The 23,478-nt window shown below is 53.5% G+C and overlaps 5 protein-coding genes and 1 non-coding gene across 6 annotated transcripts; 3 read left to right on the forward strand and 3 right to left on the reverse strand.

Annotated features, from left to right (window-relative positions):
* Window positions 1-249: 249 nt before the first annotated feature.
* MSRB1 (methionine sulfoxide reductase B1) lies at window positions 250-2,594 on the reverse strand. The gene is made up of 4 exons (XM_015876939.1): window positions 2,468-2,594; window positions 2,091-2,233; window positions 1,858-1,972; window positions 250-1,350 (listed from the first exon to the last, which is right to left on the reverse strand). Exons 1-4 carry the CDS (start codon window positions 2,520-2,522, stop codon window positions 1,319-1,321), a joined length of 345 nt encoding a protein of 114 aa, XP_015732425.1. The 5' UTR covers window positions 2,523-2,594; the 3' UTR covers window positions 250-1,318.
* A 461-nt stretch (window positions 2,595-3,055) lies between these two features.
* On the forward strand, window positions 3,056-10,363 carry LOC107320748 (testis-expressed protein 2-like). The gene is made up of 13 exons (XM_032447534.1): window positions 3,056-3,348; window positions 5,040-5,155; window positions 5,779-6,635; window positions 6,710-6,910; window positions 6,982-7,285; window positions 7,554-7,771; window positions 7,960-8,106; window positions 8,219-8,318; window positions 8,462-8,594; window positions 8,703-8,840; window positions 8,967-9,179; window positions 9,513-9,633; window positions 9,735-10,363. The coding sequence occupies exons 3-13, from the start codon at window positions 5,790-5,792 to the stop codon at window positions 9,858-9,860; spliced, it is 2,547 nt and encodes an 848-aa protein (XP_032303425.1). The 5' UTR covers window positions 3,056-3,348; window positions 5,040-5,155; window positions 5,779-5,789; the 3' UTR covers window positions 9,861-10,363.
* A 450-nt stretch (window positions 10,364-10,813) lies between these two features.
* Window positions 10,814-17,592, reverse strand: RPL3L (ribosomal protein L3 like). The gene is made up of 10 exons (XM_015876935.2): window positions 17,487-17,592; window positions 16,700-16,892; window positions 15,922-16,090; window positions 14,934-15,069; window positions 14,081-14,267; window positions 13,367-13,527; window positions 13,017-13,118; window positions 12,632-12,727; window positions 12,017-12,136; window positions 10,814-10,928 (listed from the first exon to the last, which is right to left on the reverse strand). Exons 1-10 carry the CDS (start codon window positions 17,487-17,489, stop codon window positions 10,875-10,877), a joined length of 1,221 nt encoding a protein of 406 aa, XP_015732421.1. The 5' UTR covers window positions 17,490-17,592; the 3' UTR covers window positions 10,814-10,874.
* Window positions 17,593-17,777: 185 nt separating this feature from the next.
* Window positions 17,778-19,848, forward strand: NDUFB10 (NADH:ubiquinone oxidoreductase subunit B10). The gene is made up of 4 exons (XM_015876938.1): window positions 17,778-18,026; window positions 18,212-18,350; window positions 19,160-19,299; window positions 19,629-19,848. Exons 1-4 carry the CDS (start codon window positions 17,879-17,881, stop codon window positions 19,727-19,729), a joined length of 528 nt encoding a protein of 175 aa, XP_015732424.1. The 5' UTR covers window positions 17,778-17,878; the 3' UTR covers window positions 19,730-19,848.
* A 422-nt stretch (window positions 19,849-20,270) lies between these two features.
* Window positions 20,271-22,286, reverse strand: RPS2 (ribosomal protein S2). The gene is made up of 7 exons (XM_015876937.2): window positions 22,105-22,286; window positions 21,894-21,983; window positions 21,560-21,667; window positions 21,133-21,306; window positions 20,894-21,053; window positions 20,490-20,581; window positions 20,271-20,395 (listed from the first exon to the last, which is right to left on the reverse strand). The coding sequence occupies exons 1-7, from the start codon at window positions 22,258-22,260 to the stop codon at window positions 20,315-20,317; spliced, it is 861 nt and encodes a 286-aa protein (XP_015732423.1). The 5' UTR covers window positions 22,261-22,286; the 3' UTR covers window positions 20,271-20,314.
* Window positions 22,287-23,030: 744 nt separating this feature from the next.
* Window positions 23,031-23,159, forward strand: LOC116654096. Its single transcript, XR_004309005.1, has one exon. It is a non-coding gene; the product is annotated as a small nucleolar RNA ACA64 (small nucleolar RNA).
* The last annotated feature ends 319 nt before the right edge of the window (window positions 23,160-23,478 follow it).

Here is a 23,478-nt window from a genome sequence, read left to right on the forward strand (position 1 = left end):
CATCTCAGGTCTGGAGGTCCAGAGACACAGAAGAAATCTGCTGGCAGGTCACTGGTCAGGACTTTGGGAAGGCAGAATGGATCCATGTAGTAATGCCTTGAACAGGCCCTGCTCCTGCCTCCTGCAGGGCCTCACCGTGCTTCAACCACCACAAAAACCTGCAGAGAAGTGCCCCAGGATGAACCCCCCCCCAGCACCATGGTGCCAGCAGAAATGCTTTTTAGAAGAAAAAAACAACTATCTCTCCAATACAGTGAATCAGTGCTTTATTTTCAGTATTTGGAGGTACCTGGCTAGCAGTGAGGAGCTGGCACAGTGCACTTCTAGGTGCCAGAGGGGTTTGAGGAGATGAAATGAATGCAGAGAGAAGCCTCTAAAGTGCCCTGAGTGCAGCCGAACCGTACCATGCATTGAGCAGAGATGTAGTGCCAGACCTAAAGGTCAGACAAAGGAAAATCATTCTGCACTGATGTCAAAGAGGAGGATTTGGTTTCTGGGTAATGAACAAAGCAGGATGGTGAGGGAAGGCCACAAATCAGGCCCTGAATTAAGGAGGAATCAGTGCCAGAGCCCTTTTGAGTGTGGAGAGAATGCAAATGTGATTTGTAAAGCCTGAGTAGTGTGAGGTGCAGTCAGAGGGCTGGTTCTGGCCTCCCTGCAGCAGGGGGAACCGTTAACGTCACTGGGGTTACAGCACAGTGACACAAATGGTGGGAGGCCGGAACCAAACCCCAAGGTCACAGTGAATCCAGAACAGCCTTTGCTATGTGCAAGATGGGCAAAGGGCTAAACACCTGGCTGCCATCCAGCAGGATCACAAAACATCACTGCCCTCACATCCCAGGGGGATTTACAGAGGACAATTCATACCATGATCCCAGCCCAGAATAGCACCAGAGATTAACCCGGATTCTGATCTCAGCTAATCCAGCAGGAGATGGCAGCAGAGCAGCTCTGGGTGGCAGCGGCGATGGGTCACAGCCCACCCTTCTTGGCCGTGATGGTGACAGACCTGGCACGTGCTGCTTGCCATGGGCAGAGGAAGGGATGTTTGGGAGGAGGGATGGTTGGGGAGGGGGAGAGGGCAGGTGAAACAAAGAGCTGCAGCCTTCAGCACAGTTTGTGCCAAACAAGCCCTGCCAGCATGTGCAGCCCAGCAGCCCTTCTCCCCACCCCCAGCTCCCTCCCAGCACCCAGGACTGAGGTGACCTGGAGCAGGGAAGCAGACTGGGAAACCAGGGGCCCCATCACAGTCTCTGCCCCCAGACACCCTGGCTGTGAGAATAGCCCCTTGCATTGGCCATGTAGAGCAGCTCGCTTATTTCTCCTGTGGGTCTTTGTCTGATTTGCCTAAAAGAAGAGGAAGAAAGAAATCAGGGCCTGCATTCCTTGCTCCAGAGCCCCCAGCCCATTTAATGCAGTTACTTTGCCACTCACAGCACTGCAGTCCAATACACTGAACAGCACAGCACAGCTGGGAGCTGCCCTGAACATAGATGCAGCCTCTGAAATTGCTTGTTATATTTTTTCTGACACTATTATGCAAGAAGCACAGTAACCATACAGGAAGGAAGCACTGTCCTCCCTGCACTTCCTCCCTATGCACAAACAGAGGCAATACCCACACCTGCACATGACTGCTGTTGGGAAGGAAAAGCCCCATCCTCCAGCAGCCTCCTGTCCTGCTGTGCAGGATAGGGACCTGCAGCCACCTCAGTCACCCTGCAAAGTCCCCATGGAGCCTGACCAAGCTGAGATGTTTGGGATTTGTTTAGCACTGAGAGCAGTGCATCCCCTTGCAGCATGGCCAGGCTTCAGAGACTCCCCCCCAGGCAGCCACCAAACCCCATCCCTCACCTTTAGGGATGAATTTGAGCGAGCTGCTGAATATTCAGAACCGGGACTGCCCCCGCTTGGGGCCGTCATTGAGGAACTCATGGCCCAGCCCGTTGCCGCACTTGCCACAGGACACCTGGCAATGTAAAGCGAGGGTTTAAGTGAAAACATGATGATGTGAACAAGTGAACAGGTGATGTTAAGAAAAGAGGATTTGGGGGTTTATTTGGGGGGGGCTGTTTCGTAGTCATCACCTTTAAGGCCCCCGGACGCTCCTTGCGCTTGGCCACGCTGTCCTCGTGGATGGTCTCGGTGAAGGCCGGCCAGGGGGATGAGTGCTCGTATTTGGCACGGCTGGAGAACAGCTCATAGCCACAGCGGGCACATACATACACACCTGGGGAGGACGGCACGAGATGAGCCGCAGGGATCTCCGCTCGTCCCCAGCCGCCCCGTGCCCACGTCAACCACCACGGGACTAACACGTGTGCTGGACTTCAGCCACCACGGACAACCGCCAGCCCCAAAGAGCCGGCAGCGAGCGGGGCCGTGGGGGCCAGAATCCGCCATTCCTACACGGGGTCCCCCACCACCAGCACCAGCACCAGCACCAGCACCCGGCCCCGCTCACCCGGCTCGAAGTGATCCTTGAACACTTCCCCTCCGAAAAACGAGCAGAACGACATGGCTCCGTCCGCTGCCGCCCGGCCCCGCCCCGGTACCACCCCCGGTACCAGCACCGCCCCCCGGTACCGGCACGGCCACGAGGCCGCGAGGTGGCGCCGTGACGCAGCCCCGGGGGGGTCCCGCACCGGTGTCTGGGTTTCTGGGAGCTGTGAGCCCCGTCCAGGGCACCACGCGTGTCCGTGTGCCGAGTGGGGTCGACACGCGGCTCCTGAGCCCCTAACGGCGGGGCTACAGCCGGGCACGGGCGGCTTCTTCAGGATCAGGCAGGGATGGGGAGGAGGATTAGCTCCTGAAGGATCAGGGAGGGATGCGAAGGGGGGTTGGCTGCTGACAGTAATTAACCCGCGGCAGCACCGGGACCGGCTTCAGGGCGGACTCAGAACTGCTGGCCCACACTGTCCCCTCCCGCGGGGCACTGAGCCGAACGAGCCGTGCTGGACCGGCCCCGGGGCGGAGCTCGGTGGTGCGGGGCGGAGCGGGGCCCGGCGCGGTGCTGCGGATGCTCCGGTACCGGCGGCTGGAAGGGGCAAAGCGCAGCCCGACCACTGCTTATCCAGACCCCATCCCGAGACCGGGAGCAGGTCCGACCGCTCACCTGCAGCGCCGGCTCCGGCCCCGACTCCGACCTTCCCTGCCCAGCATCGACATCAGCCCTTTGATACCAGCAGCGGCTCAGGATCCTGTCCTCCTCCTCCAGAACCGGGACTGCCCCACACCTGCCCTTTCCCCCGACACCGTTCTCCACGGCAGCACCGGCATCGCTCGTCCTTCCACCGCACCGGACCGACCCATCCCGGCGGCACCGAGCGCTGCCGTCCGGGACAGGTATGGGAGTGCAGAGTGGTGCTGTGTGCGATGTGCTGAGCTCAGGGCTCCAGGGGAAGGAGGTGGCAGCAGCCCGATGTGCTGCAAGGGAATAGCTCTGCTGTGAAGGTGAACTGCAGGCTGTGGGAGGCGATGAGCTGTGCGTCGCTTCCTTTTCCTTCTGATATACCTGGCACCACGAGCTGCTGGCTGTGTCTGAGTTATTACTGAATGATTCAGTCCATGGGCTCTCGCTGAGATTGCGCTTCCTTGCTGCAAGAGCGAAAACACCAGGGCCTTTAGTACAAGTGCAGGTGAGTGTCTCAAGGAGCCACTGCTGCAGGAGCCCCAAGGCCTGGAGCAAAGTGCTCCTATGGGCTCTGATCCTTAATGACAACGGACACGGCCACATCTCTCAGTCAGGAGCAGAGCCGGGGGGTCGTCATGTGCAGACCCCAGCACTCCCTCTGGATGCTGCCGTTTCAAATTAGGTCAGGCGTGTGTCTCGGGCTCAAGCACGCTCCACTCGAGCCCCAGGGATTGATGGTTTGTGGCAGGCACGGGGCAGGGCTGGGGGAGCTGAGGACGCTCCTTGTGGCTGTGTGTTTTAGAAGGTGCCTCCTTTGTAATTCACTGACAGCAAACGAGAGGGAGGGGCAGGGAGTGTTCCAAACACTGCATGCACCTCTGGGCACAGGTTTCCAGCCTCATACAGCTAGAAAGTCTCTGATTCAGCAGCATCACCTGTCCAGCCCATCTTGTGCTAACTGGAGGCTTGTGAGGAGGGGAATCCATGCTTATGCTCAAAGCTGTCCGTTGTTGCTGAGGAGCTGACTGCACTTGTCAGATTTATGTCCTTAGCCTGCAGTGTGACTTCCATCAAAGTCCTTAATCATGGGACAATGCGGGGAGCTCTCCAGTTACAGCTCTAATAGCCTGGACAGTTTGGTTCCTGCAGCCGTATATTGTGAAGATAATTAGAAGAGGGATTTCCAACTTGTTTGGCTGGCTGAAAGAAGCCTCAGAGATGAGGCAGAGCTCTGCCACATCCCCATGAGCAGTGCCAGCCCTGTTCCAGTGAGCAGCCATTGGCAGCTCTCATTAACAGGAGAAGGCTGCTGGAAATTAATTTGACAATTAACTCTCCTCAATTTTACTATAGAAGCAAACATTACTTTGGTAGTGGCCCGCCTGGGAGGGTGTGGGTGTCATTTGTTGGTGTGAGCCAACGCTGAGTAGTGAAGCACAGCAAAAGTGCTCAGTGCTGTGTGTGTCAGGGGAGCATTTTGGGGGGAGATGCTCAAAGGCACCTGGCAGGCACAGATTGCAGCTTGTGTTTGTTTGCACCAGGTTTCGCTCACAGCCTTGCATCTGAAGCAGAAACAGTCAGAAATTAGAAGGATGGGTCTGGCTCAGAGGCTTTCTGACCTTTGTAGCCATGGTCCAGTGGCACATGCCCCAAGCAAAGCTCCTTCAATAGGACATCCCATGCAGCACCACTGCAGTGGTTCCATTCCCACTGTTCCATACAGTCCTAGCCTCCCTCGCACCCCAGAGGTGGCTGCACTGCAGTGTGCGTAGCCCCCGCTGTACTTGACGTCCCTGCCAGATGAAAACTCCCATATAAACCCAAGCTATTATTATCTCAGTCTTCCACAGTACTAATGGTCTCTCAGGAAACAGTCATTTTCTTTTCCATTTTCTTTTTTAAGCTTTCTATAACCTCAAGAATTCTGGAGAGGCGGTAACCACAGCAGAGCTGGAGTGCCCCTGACCAGGCATAGGGAGCAACAGCCGGGCAGCTCCCTCCGAACACTGGGGATTTCTGGTAGGTATTGCTGAGGGCTGAGGAGGGCTGTGGGTGGCACTGAACCATCAGGCTGGTGCTACAGGCTGAATGGCACCTGCCCCAGAGCACAGGTGCTGGGTTCGCTGAGTAAATGCAAGGAGAGCACTCTTGGGACTGGGCACATCCTGCTGGAGTATGGCAGCAGAGCAGGGATGAATCTTGCACTGGATCCCGTGGGCTGTTAGCTCCAGAAGCTGCAGTGTGCTCTCTCTGAACATCCTTCATGATTATTTGGGGTTAACAGTTGGCTCATGTAAATGAGGAGCAAAGTGAAAGCCACGAAGCATGAGATTATATAAACGGAGCTGAAGGCAGCTGCGACGCAGCCTGTAATTAATTCATGGTAGAAAAGTGCTTTGAAGATCCCAACGAAGCAGATCCCAGGCACGAGGCAGCCTCAGGCTCATCCCTGCTCCTGTTGTGGGGATGCTGCAAGCGGAGGGGCAGCGGCGGAGGTCAAGCACCCCAAATAGCCCGCTGGCAGTGGCAGCTCTGTGTCCCCAGAGGCATCCAGGCCGTGGCAGCCTTGGGTTCTTGGGCAGCGATGTGCTGCACTTCAATGTGGCACTGAGCTGAGCTGCTCCCTCCTCTTCCCTCGGCAGCACCGCCGGCGATGCGAGCGATGGCAGACCAGGCTGCAGTGGCGGCGGAGGCTTCTCCAACCCTGGTACCATCCCCAGGCTCTCCTCGACACAGGGACATCAGTGGGACAAAGTCCCATCCCTCCAGCACCAGGGAGAATGGCAGTGGTGGAGAGGGCAGCGGGACCCTATTCCCCATGGAGGGGGACACGAAGCCCCTCTCCATGCTCCTGGCTGACGTCCCACGGGGTCCCCAACCGCAGCTGGGCCCATCTAAGTCCCGCACGGCCCCATCCTCCCCCAGCGTGTCCCCATCAGAGAGCCGTGCCGCGCTGCTCCGGCTGCGGGAGGCCAGGCTGGAGGACACCAGGAGGCGGCTGTCGGAGGCCGTGCAGGAGCCCCTCAGCCGTCTGAGCCGCCTGATGGCCGAGGAAAGCAGCCCTGCAGGCCGGGCAAAGGCAGAGGGCAGCTTGGGGCGAGGGGAATCAGGGGGCAGAGGGGATGGGGGGCAGCGGGCGTGCGACTGGAGCCCCTGGGAACCCACCCTGAACTGCCGCTATGAGATCTGCTCCTACGGGGATGTCATCCAGGTGGTGGAGGTGGCACAGCACAAGGCCGAGCCCCCGGAGCAGCCACCGCCATCAGCCCTGCCGGGGGGCACGGTGCCAGGCCAGGCCTTGGCCTGTGTCGCACTGCTCACCTATGGTTACCTGGTGCTGCCGCTGCCGCCCTATGCTGCAGGCCTCTGTCTGGGCCTCACCTGCGGCGTGCTGCTGGGCCTGCTCGCTGTCCTGCTCCTCCTGCTTAAGCCGCCACCGCTGCCACGTCTGCGCCACGAGCTGCTCCCACACACCCCACGGGGAGCCCACGGCCTGCAGGTAGGAGAAGGGCAGCAGTGGGCATTGTGGGGTGGGTATGGGGAGCCCACAGCTGGCTGGCTCTATCCCTGCAGGGCTGGCTGAACCAGCTGCACAGCTATGATCACGAGCTGTACCACCCGTCACTCACACACTCAGTGCTGGCCACGCTGGATGGGGCCACCCTCAAGCTGTCCTACCCCAAAAGCAACATCCCACGTCAGGCCACCTTTGCAGAGGAGATCCTCGATGTCGCCTTCGTCAGCCATCGCTGCTACGATATGAGCGGTGCCAAGGTGCCCTGGGAGCAGGGATTGTCCCCTTGCATGGACCCTGCAGTGCCTCATGGCTCCTCTTGGTGTTGCAGGTCTCCCTCTGCCCCCCCGGCTTGGCCCGAAAGCGACTATGGAACAAGAAGTACCCCATCTGCATCCTCTTCCCAGAGCAGACAGACACAGAGCACGGCAGCAGCAATGAGCATGGCACAGAGCTTCCAGGGGATGAGGGGACGAGGAAGCCACAGGCACCTGGCCAGGATGTCCCAGGGGACTGCAGGGAAAGGTGCCTGTACCTCTTTGGGAGGACAGGAAGGGAGAAGGAGGAGTGGTACCATCATCTCCTGCGAGCCTGCCATGGGACCCCCAGCAGCAGCCGTGGTGAAGCTAAGCCAGGTAACATGTGGCCTCTGGGAGGGGTCCAGAGCCATGTGCCAGGAGGATGGGCTCTGGGTAGGCACCAGTGAATGGGGAGGGAGATAGAGGAGCAGGAACGGGGCTCACCTGCCCAGAGCCCTCCAGCCTGGAGGATTCCCTTTCTGCAGCATAAGGTGTGTGTGCATGGCAGCCATGCAGCACATCAGTGCAAGTGCATCATGGCACGTCATCCTGCACACATCACCTCTTGCTGCAGCCAGACCTGTGCATGTCCCCATGTCCCCAGGCAAAGAACCAGCTGCACAGAGCAGTGCCAGCAGCATTAGTGGGAGCACTGAGGACATCCCCTCTGCCATCAGATCCAAGGAACTGGTTGGAATTTTTCAGCAGAAGATTTTTCTGGATTACAGCACCTACATGGCCCAATTTGTACCAGCAGAGACAGGGAGCAGCCCAGAGCAAAGCCCCCCTCACAGCACACTGGGCAGCCCTGCAGCCACCAAGGTGAGACCTGAGAGCTGGATGCAAGCACTGAGGAGAGCCAATGAATCACATGCACTGTTGTCTGCCAGCCCTGGTGTTCATCTCCTCCCTCATGGAACAGCAGTTGGAGCAGCTGAGCTGCAGCACAGGGCCCCAACCCACTGGCTCCTAACTGACTCCAAGCACTTGTGGCTTCTCCCTGCTCACAGCTCAGTGAGGACACAGCTGGGTGCAGCGAGGGCTGCGTGGCCTGGGTGAATGCACTGGTAGGACGCATCTTCTGGGACTTCCTCCGGGAGCGATACTGGGCTGAGCAGGTATCCTGCAAGATCCAGAAAAAGTTGAGCAAGATCAAGGTGAGAAGCAGGAATGGTCACAGGAGACTGCAGCACCCATGGGAGCCCTGTCCTATCTCCTTCATGGGTGCCAGGCTGCAATGACCATCCCCATGTGGTTTCCCTCCTTTAGCTCCCATATTTCATGAATGAGCTGAAGCTGACAGAGCTGGACATGGGCACATCCATCCCTTCCATCCTCAGCGCCTCCAAGCCCACCATCAATGACCGAGGTAAGAACCCTGCAGAGCAGCAGGAACACCAGGGCTGGCTCCATGGTGGCTACTATCAAGGTGCCAGCCTGGATCCCAAGCAGAGAGGCTTTAGCAGGCACACAAGCAGCCACTATAGCACTCACTCCCTCTCTCCTTGGCAGGTCTCTGGGTGGATATGGAGGTCACCTACAGTGGCTCATTGCAGATGACCCTTGAGACAAAGATGAACCTTTGCAAGCTGGGGAAAGACGGTGCTGCAGAGGACAGTGGCCAGGTGGAGCCAAGTGGAGAAGGGTAAGATGCCCACACAGGGCTGGGTTTCACCCACATCCTTCTCTACCTGAGTGAGGTGAGAGGGTGCTGCTCCCATGGCATTGCACTGATGCAGCCATGGGCTCACAGGACCAAACCTCGGCTCATCCTGCTGGCAGACAGTGACGCAGAGTCATCCAGCGCCGGCTCCTCCGATGAGGAGGACATTGTCACTGCAGAATCTGCTGGAGCCCCAGGGGAGCGAGTCCTGCCACCCAGCACTGAAGGGTGAGGGGGAAATTCTGGGATTGAGATGCTGCGGGGTACAGGCGGGCACCCCACCACCTCATGGTGACCCCTGGGAAGGCACTCGTATCTCTGAGAGGTCTCATCATGCGGGTCCCCTCGTCTCAGCCATGTCAGCAGTAACAGCACGGGCCGGAAGATCCTGCGTTTTGTGGATAAGATTGCCAAGTCCAAGTACTTCCAGAAGGCCACAGAAAATGAGTTCATCAAAAAGAAGATTGAGGAAGTTTCCAACACACCGCTGCTGCTGATGGTGGAAGTGCAGGAGCTGGCAGGCACCTTGACTGTGAATGTGCCACCACCACCAACTGACCGTGTCTGGTACCAGCTCTCCTTCCTTCTGGGCCATGTTCATCCTCCTGCCATCTCCCCATCTCCCCATGGCTTGGCCAAGAAACCAGGGCTGGGGTGTGGGTTCATCTCAGGTCCCATTTAGCCAGGGCTGCTCTCCCAAAGGGACCCTCAGACCATCCTGGTCTCCACCCAGGTCAAGCTGCAATACTGGGATGCATAGCTCCTACCACAGCCTGGCCATCTTCTCCTGGGACACAGGTCCCCAGAATCCAGCAGTGTGGCCTCTGGCAACCTGGTCATGTGGGCTGTGCCACATGTATGGGACATGATGCTTTCTGCCTCCATCCTCTTCTCTCACAGGTACAGCTTCCGTGTCCCACCCCAGCTGGAGTTGAAGGTGTGCCCAAAGCTGGGTGAGAGGGAGGTAACATTCGTACATGTCACTGAGTGGATTGAGAAGAAGCTGAAGCATGAATTTCAGGTGCCTGACCTCAAGGGCTGGGTTCACTAAAGGGCTGAGCAAACCCTGCCAGCTGTGGTACTCAAAATCAATTTCTTGTTATTCTGGATTCCTCTTCACAGAAAATTTTGGTGATGCCAAACATGGATGATCTCATCATTCCAATCATGCGTTCTGGCCTGAATTCTCAGCCACTCACTGGGGAGCTGCCCAGGGACGTACCAGCCAGGGGAGAGAAGAAGCTCTGAAGTGCAGCCCCGTGGGCAGGGTAGAGACACTGCAAATGGCTCAGGGACCTCAATGGGGCACAGCACAGTGGCCCGTGGTGACATCCAGTACTATACTATGGGACCCGAGCATCTCAGTTCATCTCATCCTCAGCATCCCGCACTTTGTAGATGAGCCTGCTCTTCAAATATTGCAAGAAAAATTTCAGAGACAAAGCAGACCCAGGGGAAAGGGTTTGCTGAACAACCAAGAACTTCACGCACCTCCCACCAGCATCTCAGGATTCCTCCTAACCAAGTGGACAACTCCAGAGCAGCAGAGGGCTGGACTTGCCACTGTCTGATTCCCAAAGAGGGTGCAGGACACCCAGATGGGTTCTGCACTCAATGAGTCACAATCACCTTGGATCCAAGGCATCCCAACTCCAAGATGCACCACACTCCCCCACTAGCAGCTGGGCTGCAAGGAAAATGGGTGAGAAACTAATCCAAAATCCAAATAAATCCATCACTGGCCAGTCTTACCTATCAGCTGTGTTATTGTATGTGAGATCCTAGGGCTGCTGAGGGAGCCAGATGGGCCCAGGGGTCTTGTGCAGAGAGAATTCCATAGCTTGTGCTTCCAGCTCAACAAGAAGAGCTCGTAAATGGCAAAGGGACAGACTGTCAGTGAGGCTGGGCCTTCTACTCCCTGCTGGCACCTGCTCTGCTCTGGAAGAGAGGAAGGCGATTCCTTCACCGTGGTTTAAGTGAATAAATGCAGTGAAAAAATTCATTGGGCCATGGAAAGGGAGGATCCAGAGGGACAGAGTAGACACTTGGCTTCCCAGATAGCCCCCTCTCCATAAGAACCTGTTCCAGGTGCTACTTGTACCATCCCCAGTGGCTGAGGTGCCTTGAGGACACACTGCTGCCCATAGTAAGCACACTGTACATGGGCAAGACACTCCTCCAGAGGGAAGACAGGCAGCAGGCACAGCTTGAAGACCCTTTATTGAAGTTTGTCCAATTAGGAAGCCTTGTGTATCTCATCCCTTACAGCTCTTGTGCACCTGGCTTCACTTTCACCAGGTGTTTTTTCTGAGGACCCTACAAGAGAGCAGTGAGGAGAGGTCTAAGTGTTAGCAGCACACAAACATGGTTTTCAAGGCTCTGTATGAGCTGTGTGGAGGCTGCTGGCCTCTGTTTCCCGTCTGGTAGCCCTAGTCTAATGTAAAGTTTTGCCATGTTATTCATGGGGGAACCTCTCACCCCACAGTAGAAAATGGCAAATAAACAACCCACAACCAGGTAACACCATCCCCCGTCTCTGAGCTCCATGTCACAGCTAGACAGGACTTACAGTGACAGCAAGAGCAGAACACAAATATTCTCACTGCAGAACAAGCTCCTGATGCTGAGCTAAAGGAAAATGGCTTAACCTCTAAAAGACTTTTGCTAAGACTCTGCATAACCAACCCCCCTGCCCGAGGCTAAGGAGGCTTAGCGAGCTTCATGCAGGATTTCTAGCTGACAGACCACATCCAGACACAGTTTATGTCTGCCTGGTATGAAGCAGTTGTTTCTTTTTTTCCTGCTAGCTGCAGGCCCAGCTCACTAAACACTTCCTCAATTTTATATTCAGACATGGGCACCAGCCTGGTGTAGGTTGCAAAAGTATTCAAGAAGCTACGTTTGTTTTGGATTTATTTTGCCTTGGATTTAAGAAAAATATATTGCTTGGCCTTTCTGAAAGCTTCCTGACAGAAAAATCACAAATTTGTGGCTGAATTTGACCCAACCTTTTCCTCTTAAGAACATTAAAGTTTTAAATCACTCCAAACAAATCAAAGAAGTGCACAATTGCGAGTGAAAGGGACCATATGTCCAATACAGTGTTTGCCAAGTTAACTGCTTGTTTAAAACATCCCATGGTGAATGGAAACTGGTTGGCCATATGGTATATTATTTGCTAGTTGCATTGTCTTGGATCACTCACGCTATCATCATGTTCTTCCTTAGCATAATATCTGCTGTGTGAATTGAATTCATGTTTGTCTTTTATGCAAGACGGTCCCAATCACTCAATTGGCTGTTATTATGTCTAGAAGCAGATGCTTGGCTGGAGTCAGTCAGTTGCTTTAGTCCCAGCTGTGAGCACGGCCCAGCAGCTGGGGCTGGTGCAGGACGTAACTCACCATGAATGCACGCTTCTCCTGAGCTGTCTGGAAGCAGCCGTGGCCAAACTTGGATGTGGTATCAATGAATTTGAGCTCAATGGCTTCATGAGCTCGGCGGCTTGTGTGCACCAGAAGGGACTGAAAGAGAAGAGTCACAGTGCGTCAGGCTTATCTTTACAGAAAATCTGGATGTCTGCTCTGATGTGTGCTCACGTGTCCTCAGTGCATCCATTAGACTATTAGCTCCATGCAAATCTGCTTTTGCAGAGCAATACTCTGGTGCTCAGATGGCAGGTGATACCTTTGCTTGCAGAGCAGCTCTGAAACAAGCCTGCTCTTTGCTTTGCATTTCATTTCCTCACCATCTGTTTACGGCCAAGGTTTCCACTTGCAGCTCCCCCAGCCACACCCCCAAAGGTACATCTACATTCAGCTGCATACTGCCATAGCCAACCACTCTGCAAATGGTCTCACTGAGCACCATGCTCATGTGCCACACACTCTCTGCACACAGCATTGAGAGCCCAACCGGTCTCACTACCCAGCACTCACGGGCTTTATCATTCTGCATGTGGTGCATCTGTTAGTGGAGAGCTACAGTCAGTCCCTCCCCAGCACCAGCTGCAGTCTCACCTTCCGCAGAGTGAGCACACGCTTCTTTGGGCCCACAACGCAGCCCTTCAGCATGATGAAGTCATTGGTCACCTCGCCGTAGTGAGGGAAGCCACCCTGGAGAAAGAGACAAAAAGGGTTGGCAGACAGACAGGAGTATCGGATGGGAACACGACAAGCTGGTGACATTTTCCAGTAGAGGAAGGACCAACAGTCCTTCAAGCTATCTAAGCTGCAAACCCTTCAGAACAGCCACCCAGTGTCACCAGAGCATTTCAGCCACACTGACTGTATTTCCTTCAGTGGAATTCAAATCATTTCCTATGCAGTTGTGTCCTGCCAAAGAATTACTTCTCTGACTCAGACTCCTGCAGCCAGGGCCAGTTTCAGCCCTGTTACTCCTTACCAGAGGTGTAATGGTCTTCTCTGTGACATCGTAGTTTGTTGAGGCATTGTTCTTCACCACTTTGCCATCTTCCACGTGGATCCCATGGCCAATGCGGAAAATCTGAGAAAAGGAAGGAAATGGCAATGGTGACTTCAGGGTCCTCGCACTGATGGATGTCACAAGGACAACAAACATGATTATCACTGAGATGTGCCCTATGGTGCACCCTTAGAGCAGGCAACAAGCACCTGAAGAGACATGCAGAATGAGAGCCCTGCGCATCTCTAGGGTAACATAAAAGAAACTGCAGGGGAACTGCAAAGAACAAAGGTGATGTCATGGAAGGGAGGTGCAGTGCTGGGCCGTACCTTCTTGTTGAGCTCTGTGCGGTGGTGGTAGCCCTTCTGGCCAGCCCGAGCAACAGAGTAGCCAACCCGAGCTGGGTGCCAGGCTCCAATGCAGGCAACTTTGCGCAAACCCTTGTGTGTCTTCCTGGGGAGCTTCTTAGAGTGCCAACGGCTTGTCACCCCTGCAAGCATGACCAGACCGGCATTGAACAGAACAATGGGGGGTAGGGGAGATTCAGGGCTGGTGTCTAAGTGCTGGAGGGAATGCAAAGTAAGGAGAAAGTCTCATCGTTCTGAAGTTCACAGAAGACACCGTGTTGGAAGGAGACCAAGAGCTGTCACTACAGTGAGGGACCAGAGCACAGAACTGTTCACACTTCCCATGGATCTGATCAAACTGCGATATGTTCCTGCTAAGCATATACACACATGCACAGAAACACCCACATCTCCACACATGTGGGTCTTACTAGAAGTGCAGTGCCTTTACACTCCTGGGCCTTCTGGGAAGACTCTGGGCATGGCAGACAACACTGACATAAAGGAAACCAGACTCTGCTAGAGTGGAAATGCACACTGTGTTTGAGATACACAGGCTCTTTGCTACTCTCTGTACAATAAATTGGTGGGTTCTCAGCACGGCTCACACTCTTCCCCCCATAGCATTACCTTATGGACAGCATAAGGTGAGAAGGACAAAGCCAATCCCCTGGCAAGGGTCCTCCCGCTCTGTACCTTTCATCCCATGCCCCTTGGTCACACCAATGACATCAATCATCTCGTTCTGGCTGAAGACACTGTGCACAGAGATCTGCTTCTCCAACCTCTCACGGACCCAGTCAACCTTCTCAGCCACTGTCCCACCATTCAGTTGAATCTCCATCACGTGGGCTTTCTTTTGCCTCAGTGGAAGCAGCTTCATCTGTGTTAAGACAGTGCATTAGGGCAAAATGTTGCCTGAACATGCAGACAGGGCTGCAACACCCATCACTAGTGAGAGGAACAGGGAGTGAGCAGAGCCAGCTCCCTACCACCCCTCCCTACCACAGTGTCAACCCCTTCTATGACAGCTAGTGTCCCTCCCCATGCAAAGCCTCCATCCTCCCCGCTCCTGCCACAGTGGGACTTTTGCTGATGATCTGCACCAGCCACAAGTGAAGTTAAACCATCTTAGCTCTGCCACAGGCTTCAGTGCAGTTGCTGACCCCAGGGATCAGCACAGAAATGGGCCCTGTATATCCAGCAATCTGCATCTGGCAAAACTGTGTCTGCCTGTGGGTTATTTTTTCCCCAACACTCGACACCAGTTGCTAATTTGAGGTGATCATGGGGCCCGAAGTCTCTTGCTGACACAGGGCTCACCCTGTGTTGATATCCAGGCAGGGAGCTCTGCTGAGCCCGGCTCAGATGGACAGGATTGGTGTCAGGAGGTGGCTGGAAAGGGCAGCCAACACCTCCCACTGTCTGCATGCTCTTCCCCACAGCCTTTCATCTGCTTCCACAGGCTGTCTCCTCTGACCCCATCATGACACACCCTGTGCCAACCTCCCAGCCATAACCACTCTCTCAAGCTGAGGAAGACCCTGACCTGTGTGTGCATAATGACACGAATGACCTTGCAGTACTTTTTCATAGCTGCAAAGTCTTTCTCCAGCTGCTTCTTGCCATCCTCATCCTGCCATTTTTTGCAGTACTTGGTGAAAGCTTTCTTCTTGCTCTTGTGCCTACGACAGAAACATAAAACATCTATCAAGAGCTCAACAGTGAGTTGATTCTTCACTGCGCCTTGCAGACTAAACAGCATGGGGGACAGAAGGTCCATGCACCTTCCTGGAGGCATGAAGTTCTTGTGGGTACCTGAATCATTCCTGGCTGCCAGGCTCATGAGAGAGGGCTCTGAGATGGGAAGAAGAAAGCGAATAATGAGCTTCAAAAAGGACTGCTAATTCAGACCTTTGTGCATGAAGAATCCAGTTGTCTCCCACTGACTGGCTCAGTGCCATTAAAATACAAGCACAAAATCAGAGCGAAGTGGAGAAAGGAGAACACAGCCTCCAACAAGGATTGGAAGCATGTGGTGGGTGGATCTGACGGCCAACAGGCACTTCTGCAGGAGACACGATTCCCATGGTTATGAAATTCATGTTTCCATTTTCCTCTCTGTTGGTGTGGGATTCGGGCTGTTACTGTTTACAAGGGCCAAGGGTCACATTCTGCATCAATATTCCCCCTGAAAAATCTATTTTTCCTCCCGTGTTCACTTGGTGCCTAAGCTCAAACACCTCAGTTTAATGAGGAATAAACAGGCCCAACCTGCACTAATTAAAACGGACCTGCAGCACGCACTGGGTATGATACTGCAGAAAGCACTAACTCGGTTCAGCTATTAAAATAAATTTACATATGCATATGCTGATTCCCAGCATCAAGCTGCTTGCAGTATCTCTGTGTATGACTAAATAGCTACTTCATTCCACCCCAAAGCCAGCTGCTAGTAGCTGAGCCGTCTGCAACACCCAGGCAATATAGAGAGCCTGTGAGGGACCCCAGGGACCTCCACCCAGGGAGGCACATACCAGTTCTTATAGAAGCGACGCTTGCACTCATCACTGATGTGCTCAGCAAAAACAGTCTTGAAATTCCTCAAGCCCTTTGGTGTGTCTATGTACCCCACAACTCCCACCACTACCATTGGTGGGGTCTCAATGATGGTCACAGCCTCCACCTCCTCCCTCTTGGAGGTCCCTGCAAGATAGCAAAGGGAAAAGAAATCAGATTCTTGCCTGGGAGCCGTTAGCAGTCTATGCATCTGGCTCACTAAGCAAGCAGTGTGCTGGAAGCAAGGTCATACACTATTCTCACTGCTACATCTTCCAGCTCTTCCTTCATCCATAAGTCCTGCTGGAGACTCATACAGGGTTTGACCTTCAGGCACAAAACAGGATAGATCCCATGGCCCAGCACACCTCAACCCAACTTCTGCATGTTGGAAAGAGCAATATTTGGGATACCCTGGAGTTTGGCTCCAATCCCATAGTCATCCCACAGGGTAACATTATAAAATTCCCCACCAGGATGTTTCACAGCGCCCAGCATTTGTCAGGGTGCTTCTGCCAGCAGGATCCAACAAACCACCAACCAACAAACTTGTGTGGCGACTTCCAGGAAATCCCCAGGCTTAACTCACATAGGCAATGTGATAACCTTTGGCTATCAAATATCTGGACAGCATTACAGAACATAGCCAAGAAGATATGTGCTCCACCACCCATTTCCATGAGCAGCCTTTCCCAACAACAAGCCTGTTCCCCTCTTTCCTCCTGGATAAGACCTCCTCCTTTAGCCAATCCTTACTGAGTCCAGGCCTGTGCACCTCCCGCAGGGTATGTGTCATGCCAGCTTTGTAGCCCAGGAAAGCTGTCAGATGGATGGGTTTGGTGGGGTCATCCTTAGGCCACGTCTTCACCTTCCCTCGGTGGCGACGGCTTCTCTTGTGAGGAAGGAAGCCCAAGTGGCCATGACGAGGAGCAGAGAATTTGCGGTGGGACTGTGGAAAGGAGAAACAAAAAGCATCACACTCACCATTGGGTCCAAGAAGATACAGAAAGGACTGAGCCCAGAGTACAAGGGGAAAGATCCCTTTTAATATCAGTGAATAGTGGAAGGATTCTGGGCTCTTTCTTATTTTCAACATGAGAGAAGGAATTTGTCACAGCACAGGCTTTTGTTTAAGGTTTTACCACACACACCAAAGAATTCAGTACATTTCTGGACAAATGGAAACCAGAAAGGATGCCTAAAGGAATCAGTAATAAGAAAACGTGCAGGTTAAATACGTACCTTGAAACCAAATTATTAGAGTTAAACATACAACCCCCAATCCCAAGGTCACGTTGTGGCAGGCAGAGAAAAAAGCAACAGCATTTTAGAGTTAGATCTATACCCACAACTCCCTCCTTGCAGATGAGTTGGAGCACGTGGCTTCTCCTTCCACCAAGCCTTCTTTCCAACCCAAGTGGAGTTACATTAGGTCCATATAATATATATATATAATGTATATATATATATATAATAACCAATATAACCCAGCCCTGCTGGCTGCCCCTGTCCATGCAATGCCAAAGGGCCGAGCTGTACCAACCATGGGACGTCTTCAGCCCAAGTCGGCGGCAGGAAGAGGCAATTCACTACGCGCCTCTCCTGTTTAATACTTAAGACACAAATTTAGCCACTGGTTTCATTGGGTGCGATATTCATTTCAGGCTTAGCAAAGCTGCCAAGCTTTACTCTAACAGCTGGGATGTGGGAAAGGTCAACTGCTGGTGTCTCAGTTTACGGCTTACACTCCTCAACTCCAACACGAAGCCAGCCCTCCCCCGGCCGCCATTTTTGTTAGGCCGCGGGCAATTCAACTACAACTCCCAGCATGCACCGCGCTTTAAGGGAGCATGCGCAGAGCTGCGCCCTTTGGTGTTGTGTGGGGCGCCGCCATCTTGTCCTGGTCCCCGTCCTCCGCCGAGCTCCGCCGCCGCGATGCCGGACGAACCGGACTTGGAGGTGTATAAAACACCGCCGAGCCGCACTCCGGTACGGGAGAGCACTTCGACTGTGCCCAACCCGGTCACCTTCATCCAAACCGCCTTCAACTATATCATCGATGCGCCCGTTACCTTCGTACGAGGTACAGATGGGCCCGGACGATGCGGGCCTCACCCCGTGTGGGGACGGGACGGGAAGGGGGCACCGGGACTGACATGGGGACACTGGGGTGGGGGCTCAGGTGCTGGGGTGGTGACACACAGTGGGATAGAGCTGAGCACATCCCGGCTGTGAGGTGCCTGACCTGGTGCATCGCTGCTGTTACAGAGTGGATCGAGCGGCAACAAGCCAAGAACAAGAGCTATTACTACCACCAGAAGTTCCGCCGTGTGCCCGACCTGAGCGAGTGCAAGGAGGGGGATTATCTCTGCTTCTACGAGGCTGAAGCGCAGTGGAGGAGGGACAGGTACGGCTGGCACGGGGCTGCACCCACAGGGCACTCACACAGCGCTCCCATTCTTGTGAGAGTCATAGGGTTGGCTTGAAATCATGTGGATTTTAGGGCATTGAATGGTTACCTCAGCCACTGTCCCTACATCCCTTTACACAACGCTGCTCTCCCCTCAAGCCTGCTTTGCTGGTATTAGTGTCATCCTGCACAGCCTGCTTCATGCAGCACTGTGTTTCTATATGTTATCACCCCCTTTGTTCTGCTCCTCCGTAGTCCATGCACTGCAATTGTATTCCTACCCTCATCTGGAATATTGTGTCCAGTTCTGGGCTCCCCAGTACAAAAAAGACAGGGATCTCTTGGAAAGAGTCCAGCAAATGGCCACTAAGATGGTGAAGGCCCTGGAGCATCTCCCCTATGAGGAAGACTTAGGGAACTGGGTCTGTTTAGCCTTGAGAAAAGAAGGCTGAGAGGGGACTTGATCCAGGTTTATAAATACCTGAGGTGTGGGAGCCATAGTGGTGAGGCTGGTCTCTTTTCAGTAGTACGTGGGGACAGGACTAGGGGTAATGGGATGAAAGTACAGCATAGGAAGTTCTGCACGAATGTGCCAAAGAACTTCTTTACAGTGAGGGTGACGGAGCACTGGAACAGGCTGCACAGGGAGGTGGTGGAGTCTCCTTCTCTGGAGATATTTAAGACCCACCTGGACGCCGAGCTGTGTGATGTGGTGTAGGAGCCTGCTTTGGCAGGAGGTTGGACTCGATGATCTCTGGAGGTCCCTTCCAACCCCTACAATTCTGTGATTCCCGTCTCCCACACAGGTTGGTGGATCAGCAGATCGTGGAGATAATCCGGGAAAGGCTCGGTGCGTGCAAGCACAGGGAAGGACCAAACCAGTTTCAGAACTGCGCTAAGGAGGCGGAGCTGCTTGCACAGGTCACCAAAGCCTATCAGGAGAGATGTGAGTACAGCAGCCTTCACATCTACTATAGCTGTGACAGCACACGGGGAAAGAAGAGCTCAAAGATCTCATCTTTGTGCTAAAATTCCCTCTTGGCAGACACTGCAGATCTGGGCTCAGATGTGCTGGACCCACTAAGCCCAGGCAATGACATTTCAATAAGCACAGTACAAAGGCATTTGATGCTCTCGCAGTACCCAAAGCTGAGTGCATTTCAGCACTGCAGCTTGCACTGCCCTGAGTGCCAGACTTCACCTGGCTCAGATCTAGTTCCTCCTAGCAGCTGAGTGTTACTTTTCAGACACCCCCATGATTACTTTTCCTTTTAGATGGTGATCTTGGTGTCCATGGAAATGCCAGGAAGTGTCTGATGAAGCAGAAGCACAGGATGATAGAAGAAATGAAGGCAAAAGAAAACGCGTCTCAGTAGATCCGGTTATGGAATTAATTAGCACCTCCCTCATTGGTGCTTCTCTCAAATCCTTGTGTTACACCTGTGAACTGTGATGTTCTATAATAAACTTGCAAACCCAAACATCTGCCGTACCATCCATTAGCACAGACTCATTCTTTGCAGAGGTATGTAAAAGAATCTTAGAATTCTTCCTTTTCCAGCTCTGCATTCCAGTTGGCTGCTACCACCCTCTGAACAAAGTCAGCTCCAGGCACCCATATATATGAGCTGTGGAACCCTGGGGGTGTCCCTGCTGGATTTCTCCACTACCACAAATCATTAGGGAGCACCCTCAGAGTAAATGTGCTGTGAAAGGAGTATAAAGGCACATTATATTCCCCTCTTTTTAGTTACAAACCCCGCTCAGGATTTAATACCTGATTAACAAGGGTTAGTGTAAAACATTCTATTCTACCCAGCAGATGTTCAGGCTGCTTCCCACAGATCTGAGCCTACTTAGATCCCAAGCACAGATGTAACCGATCTGCCCAACGCACAAAGCATCCAATCAAACCAATTTCTTGTCCACTGTCCACTTTATTGTCTTGTACAAAAACCACTTTAAGTAGTTGCCACAGCAGCTGCCTGGGTTCTCTGCACTGAGACTCTGGTGTGGGTCTTAGCCAGATGATCAGTGAACTCCTGGATAGAAAGAAAAACAGCATTTCATTTATGTACACCACTGTCATAACCTTCTCAGCATCGTAACCCACTGAAGGAAGAGCTGCATGTTTACCTGGTAAGGAGATTTGGTGAATACAGTCTCTTTCCAGAGGTCAGGAGTCAGGTAACTGTATGTCTTGGAGATGGCATCGAAGGTGGCCTTAGCTATGGAAACAAGTTAAACATTGCACGTCACTGTTAGAGAAATGAGCTCCTGTACACACTTACACAGCTCCAGAAGTGTAGAATTTCAGAGGGAACAGAGAGACCAGAAGAGGATCCCTGTGTTATACTCTTAAAATTCAGTTTCCTTTCTCTCTCCATATACGACAGTTACACTACTTCACAAAAGTGCAACCGCGCAGATTGGGAGATGAGGAGCTTCCAATTTAACACGGGTTTAAGTTACTTCCCTTTCAGTAATGAAAACAGCAACACACACAGAGCTGAACTACAACACAATAACCTCACACTTACCAAAGTTGCCCAGCGTGGCAGTGCAGCCCCTGGCTGATGTATAACAGTCATCAATTCCAGCCATCATCAGCAGCTTCTTAGGAACAGGGGCAGACACGATGCCTGTACCTCGAGGTGCTGGGATCAGACGCACCAGGACAGACCCACAGCGCCCAGTAACCTACAAACACAACAGGTTACAGCTTCCACAGCACACACACAACGTGACTCACATGCAATGCACAGCGAGATGCTCTTACCTTGCAAGGCACAGTGTGAGGTTTGCCGATCTTGTTCCCCCAGTATCCTCGTCTCACCGGGACGATGGATAATTTAGCCAAAATGATGGCCCCGCGAATAGCTGTAGCTACTTCTTTAGAGCATTTAACGCCCAGACCAACGTGGCCGTTGTAGTCTCCGATAGCAACAAAAGCCTAAAATCAAAGGGAAGCTTTCAACCGAGGTTTTGCCATACAGGAGAGCTCTCTCAGCACAACAACTCAGCAGGATCTCATCACAGATAACCAGAAGCACATACTAATATTTAACAGCTACAGCACACTACAATGAAGCAGCTATTAAGTAGCTCCTACAACTTATGAAGTTACAGAGTCTGGTAGGGTGATGCAATGGGCTGCACAGAGAGGCTGTGGATGTCCCTGAAGAATAAAGACATAACAAAATTACCTTAAACCTGGTACGTTGACCAGCACGAGTCTGTTTCTGGACAGGCATGATCTTCAACACCTCATCTTTTAGAGAAGACCCCAAGAAGAAATCGATGATCTCTGACTCCTGTAAGATTCAACCATTTAATCACACATTGCTAAGCTGCAATATCCAAATAACACAGAAAAAACACACAAATCTCGCTGCTCTTATCTACAAACCGGAGTAAAATCAATAGCAAAGTGGCTCAACTTGAGCTTTGTAAGTAATAAATAAGGCAACTAATGCCAGCTTTACAGTTCAGATCCTGCTACAAGCTGCTCACCAGCTCCGAGCATCCCCAGCATCTCACCTTGATGGGAAGGGAGAAGAGATAGATCTCCTCCAGAGACTTGATCTTCATATCCTTCACCAGGCGACCGAGTTTGGTGACAGGAATCCACTACAAAAGAAAGCAGTAAACAACAAAGGGCTTTTACAGCAGCTCCTATGGGGTGGGGGGGCTGTATGGCAGCACTACAGGGCACAGCCCGACATAACCCTGCCCTGCTGCTTCCACTTACTTCCTTATCCTCCGCTTTGCCCCCTCGGGCTCCCCGTCCTCTCCCTCGGCCCCTTCCACGGCCTCGCCCGCGGCCCCTCAGCCCGGTCCCGAAGCCGCCCCTGAATCCCCCTCGGGCGGCTCCTGCTCCTCCCGCAGCACCGGCGTCGTCCGCCATTTGCTGTATAGAAAGAGGTGAATTAGTCAGAACATCGCCACCATCAGGTCGAAATAACCACACGGCGAGGCCGCAAAGCCCGGCCGGGATCCATCCGGAGAGGTACGGCCGGCCCCGAGCCGCAGGAGGCGCCGATGGGCGCGGATGGAGCGGAGGCCGCACGCAGACGCCATTCCATCGCCCGCCATACTTACGTGTTTCAATAGTAGAAGGCCGCCACTTACCGCCGGTAGGTATTTATACCCAGGAAGTTCTCGCGAGAACACCTCTCTGAAGTGTCAACCCCGCGCGCTGAATGCGGAATACACTACAGCGCAAAGGGGGCGCGATCTGCTTACTTATACAGAGTGCGGGGCGGGAGGGCCGGGCGGAAGCTGTGCGCATGCGCCGAGCTTACGCATGCGTAGGCTCAGAATATAAAGCTGCGCACACGTGGAGCTGCGCTCCAATGAGCTCGGACGTAAGTGAGTGGGGTTGTTTGCGTGGGGGTGGGTGGGCGCAGCTCGTTCGGTTCTATTTGATTCTCTTGGCTTTTGGCGGCGTTTAGAGCTGTTCAGGCTTTGTTGAGGGCCTGGCTGTAGGCAGTGCTGATTGCAACACTGGGGGCCCTGGGTTCGAATCCCCTGTGGCGCAGGTGGTAGAAGTGCCGCTCTGCTACACAGAGGCTCGAATCCCGGGGGTTGGACTCGATGATCTCTAAGGTCCCTTCCAACCCGCACGATACTGTGATACTATGATAGGGGGTGGGTACTGAATGAGGGGCCTTTGGCACGGTCTGAAAATCACCTTTGGTCTCCCGTGGCCTCCGGTGAGATAACGGTGCCGACAGCAAAGGGAGCAGCAGAGCGTATCGCCCACGGTGACGGTGTGTGGGCAGTGAAACCCGTGTTCCCATAACGGCAATGAGGGGCGGCTGGGGCGGCATTGTAGGGTGATGTGGGCTGTGTGTGAGCACCGTGTGTGAGCTCCGAGTCTTCCTGCAGGTGGAACAGCCCGGCTGGGATCCTCCATGTGAAGATAGGACCAAAAGCACCTTCATGTGAAGGGCGGATGATGATTTAGGGTTGGAATACTAAGAAAATGTGCGGGATGTGGATAAAAGAACGCTCGTACCAACGGAGCGGAGTGCTTTCAATAAAGATTGACTCGTTTGAACGCTTATTCGAGTCCTGTTGTGCTTTCTTACAGTCCACAAGCCCTGTGTGGGGTCTGAAGGGT

This window comes from Coturnix japonica, chromosome 14 (assembly GCF_001577835.2).
Source record: "Coturnix japonica isolate 7356 chromosome 14, Coturnix japonica 2.1, whole genome shotgun sequence".
NCBI classification, from domain to species: domain Eukaryota; kingdom Metazoa; phylum Chordata; class Aves; order Galliformes; family Phasianidae; genus Coturnix; species Coturnix japonica.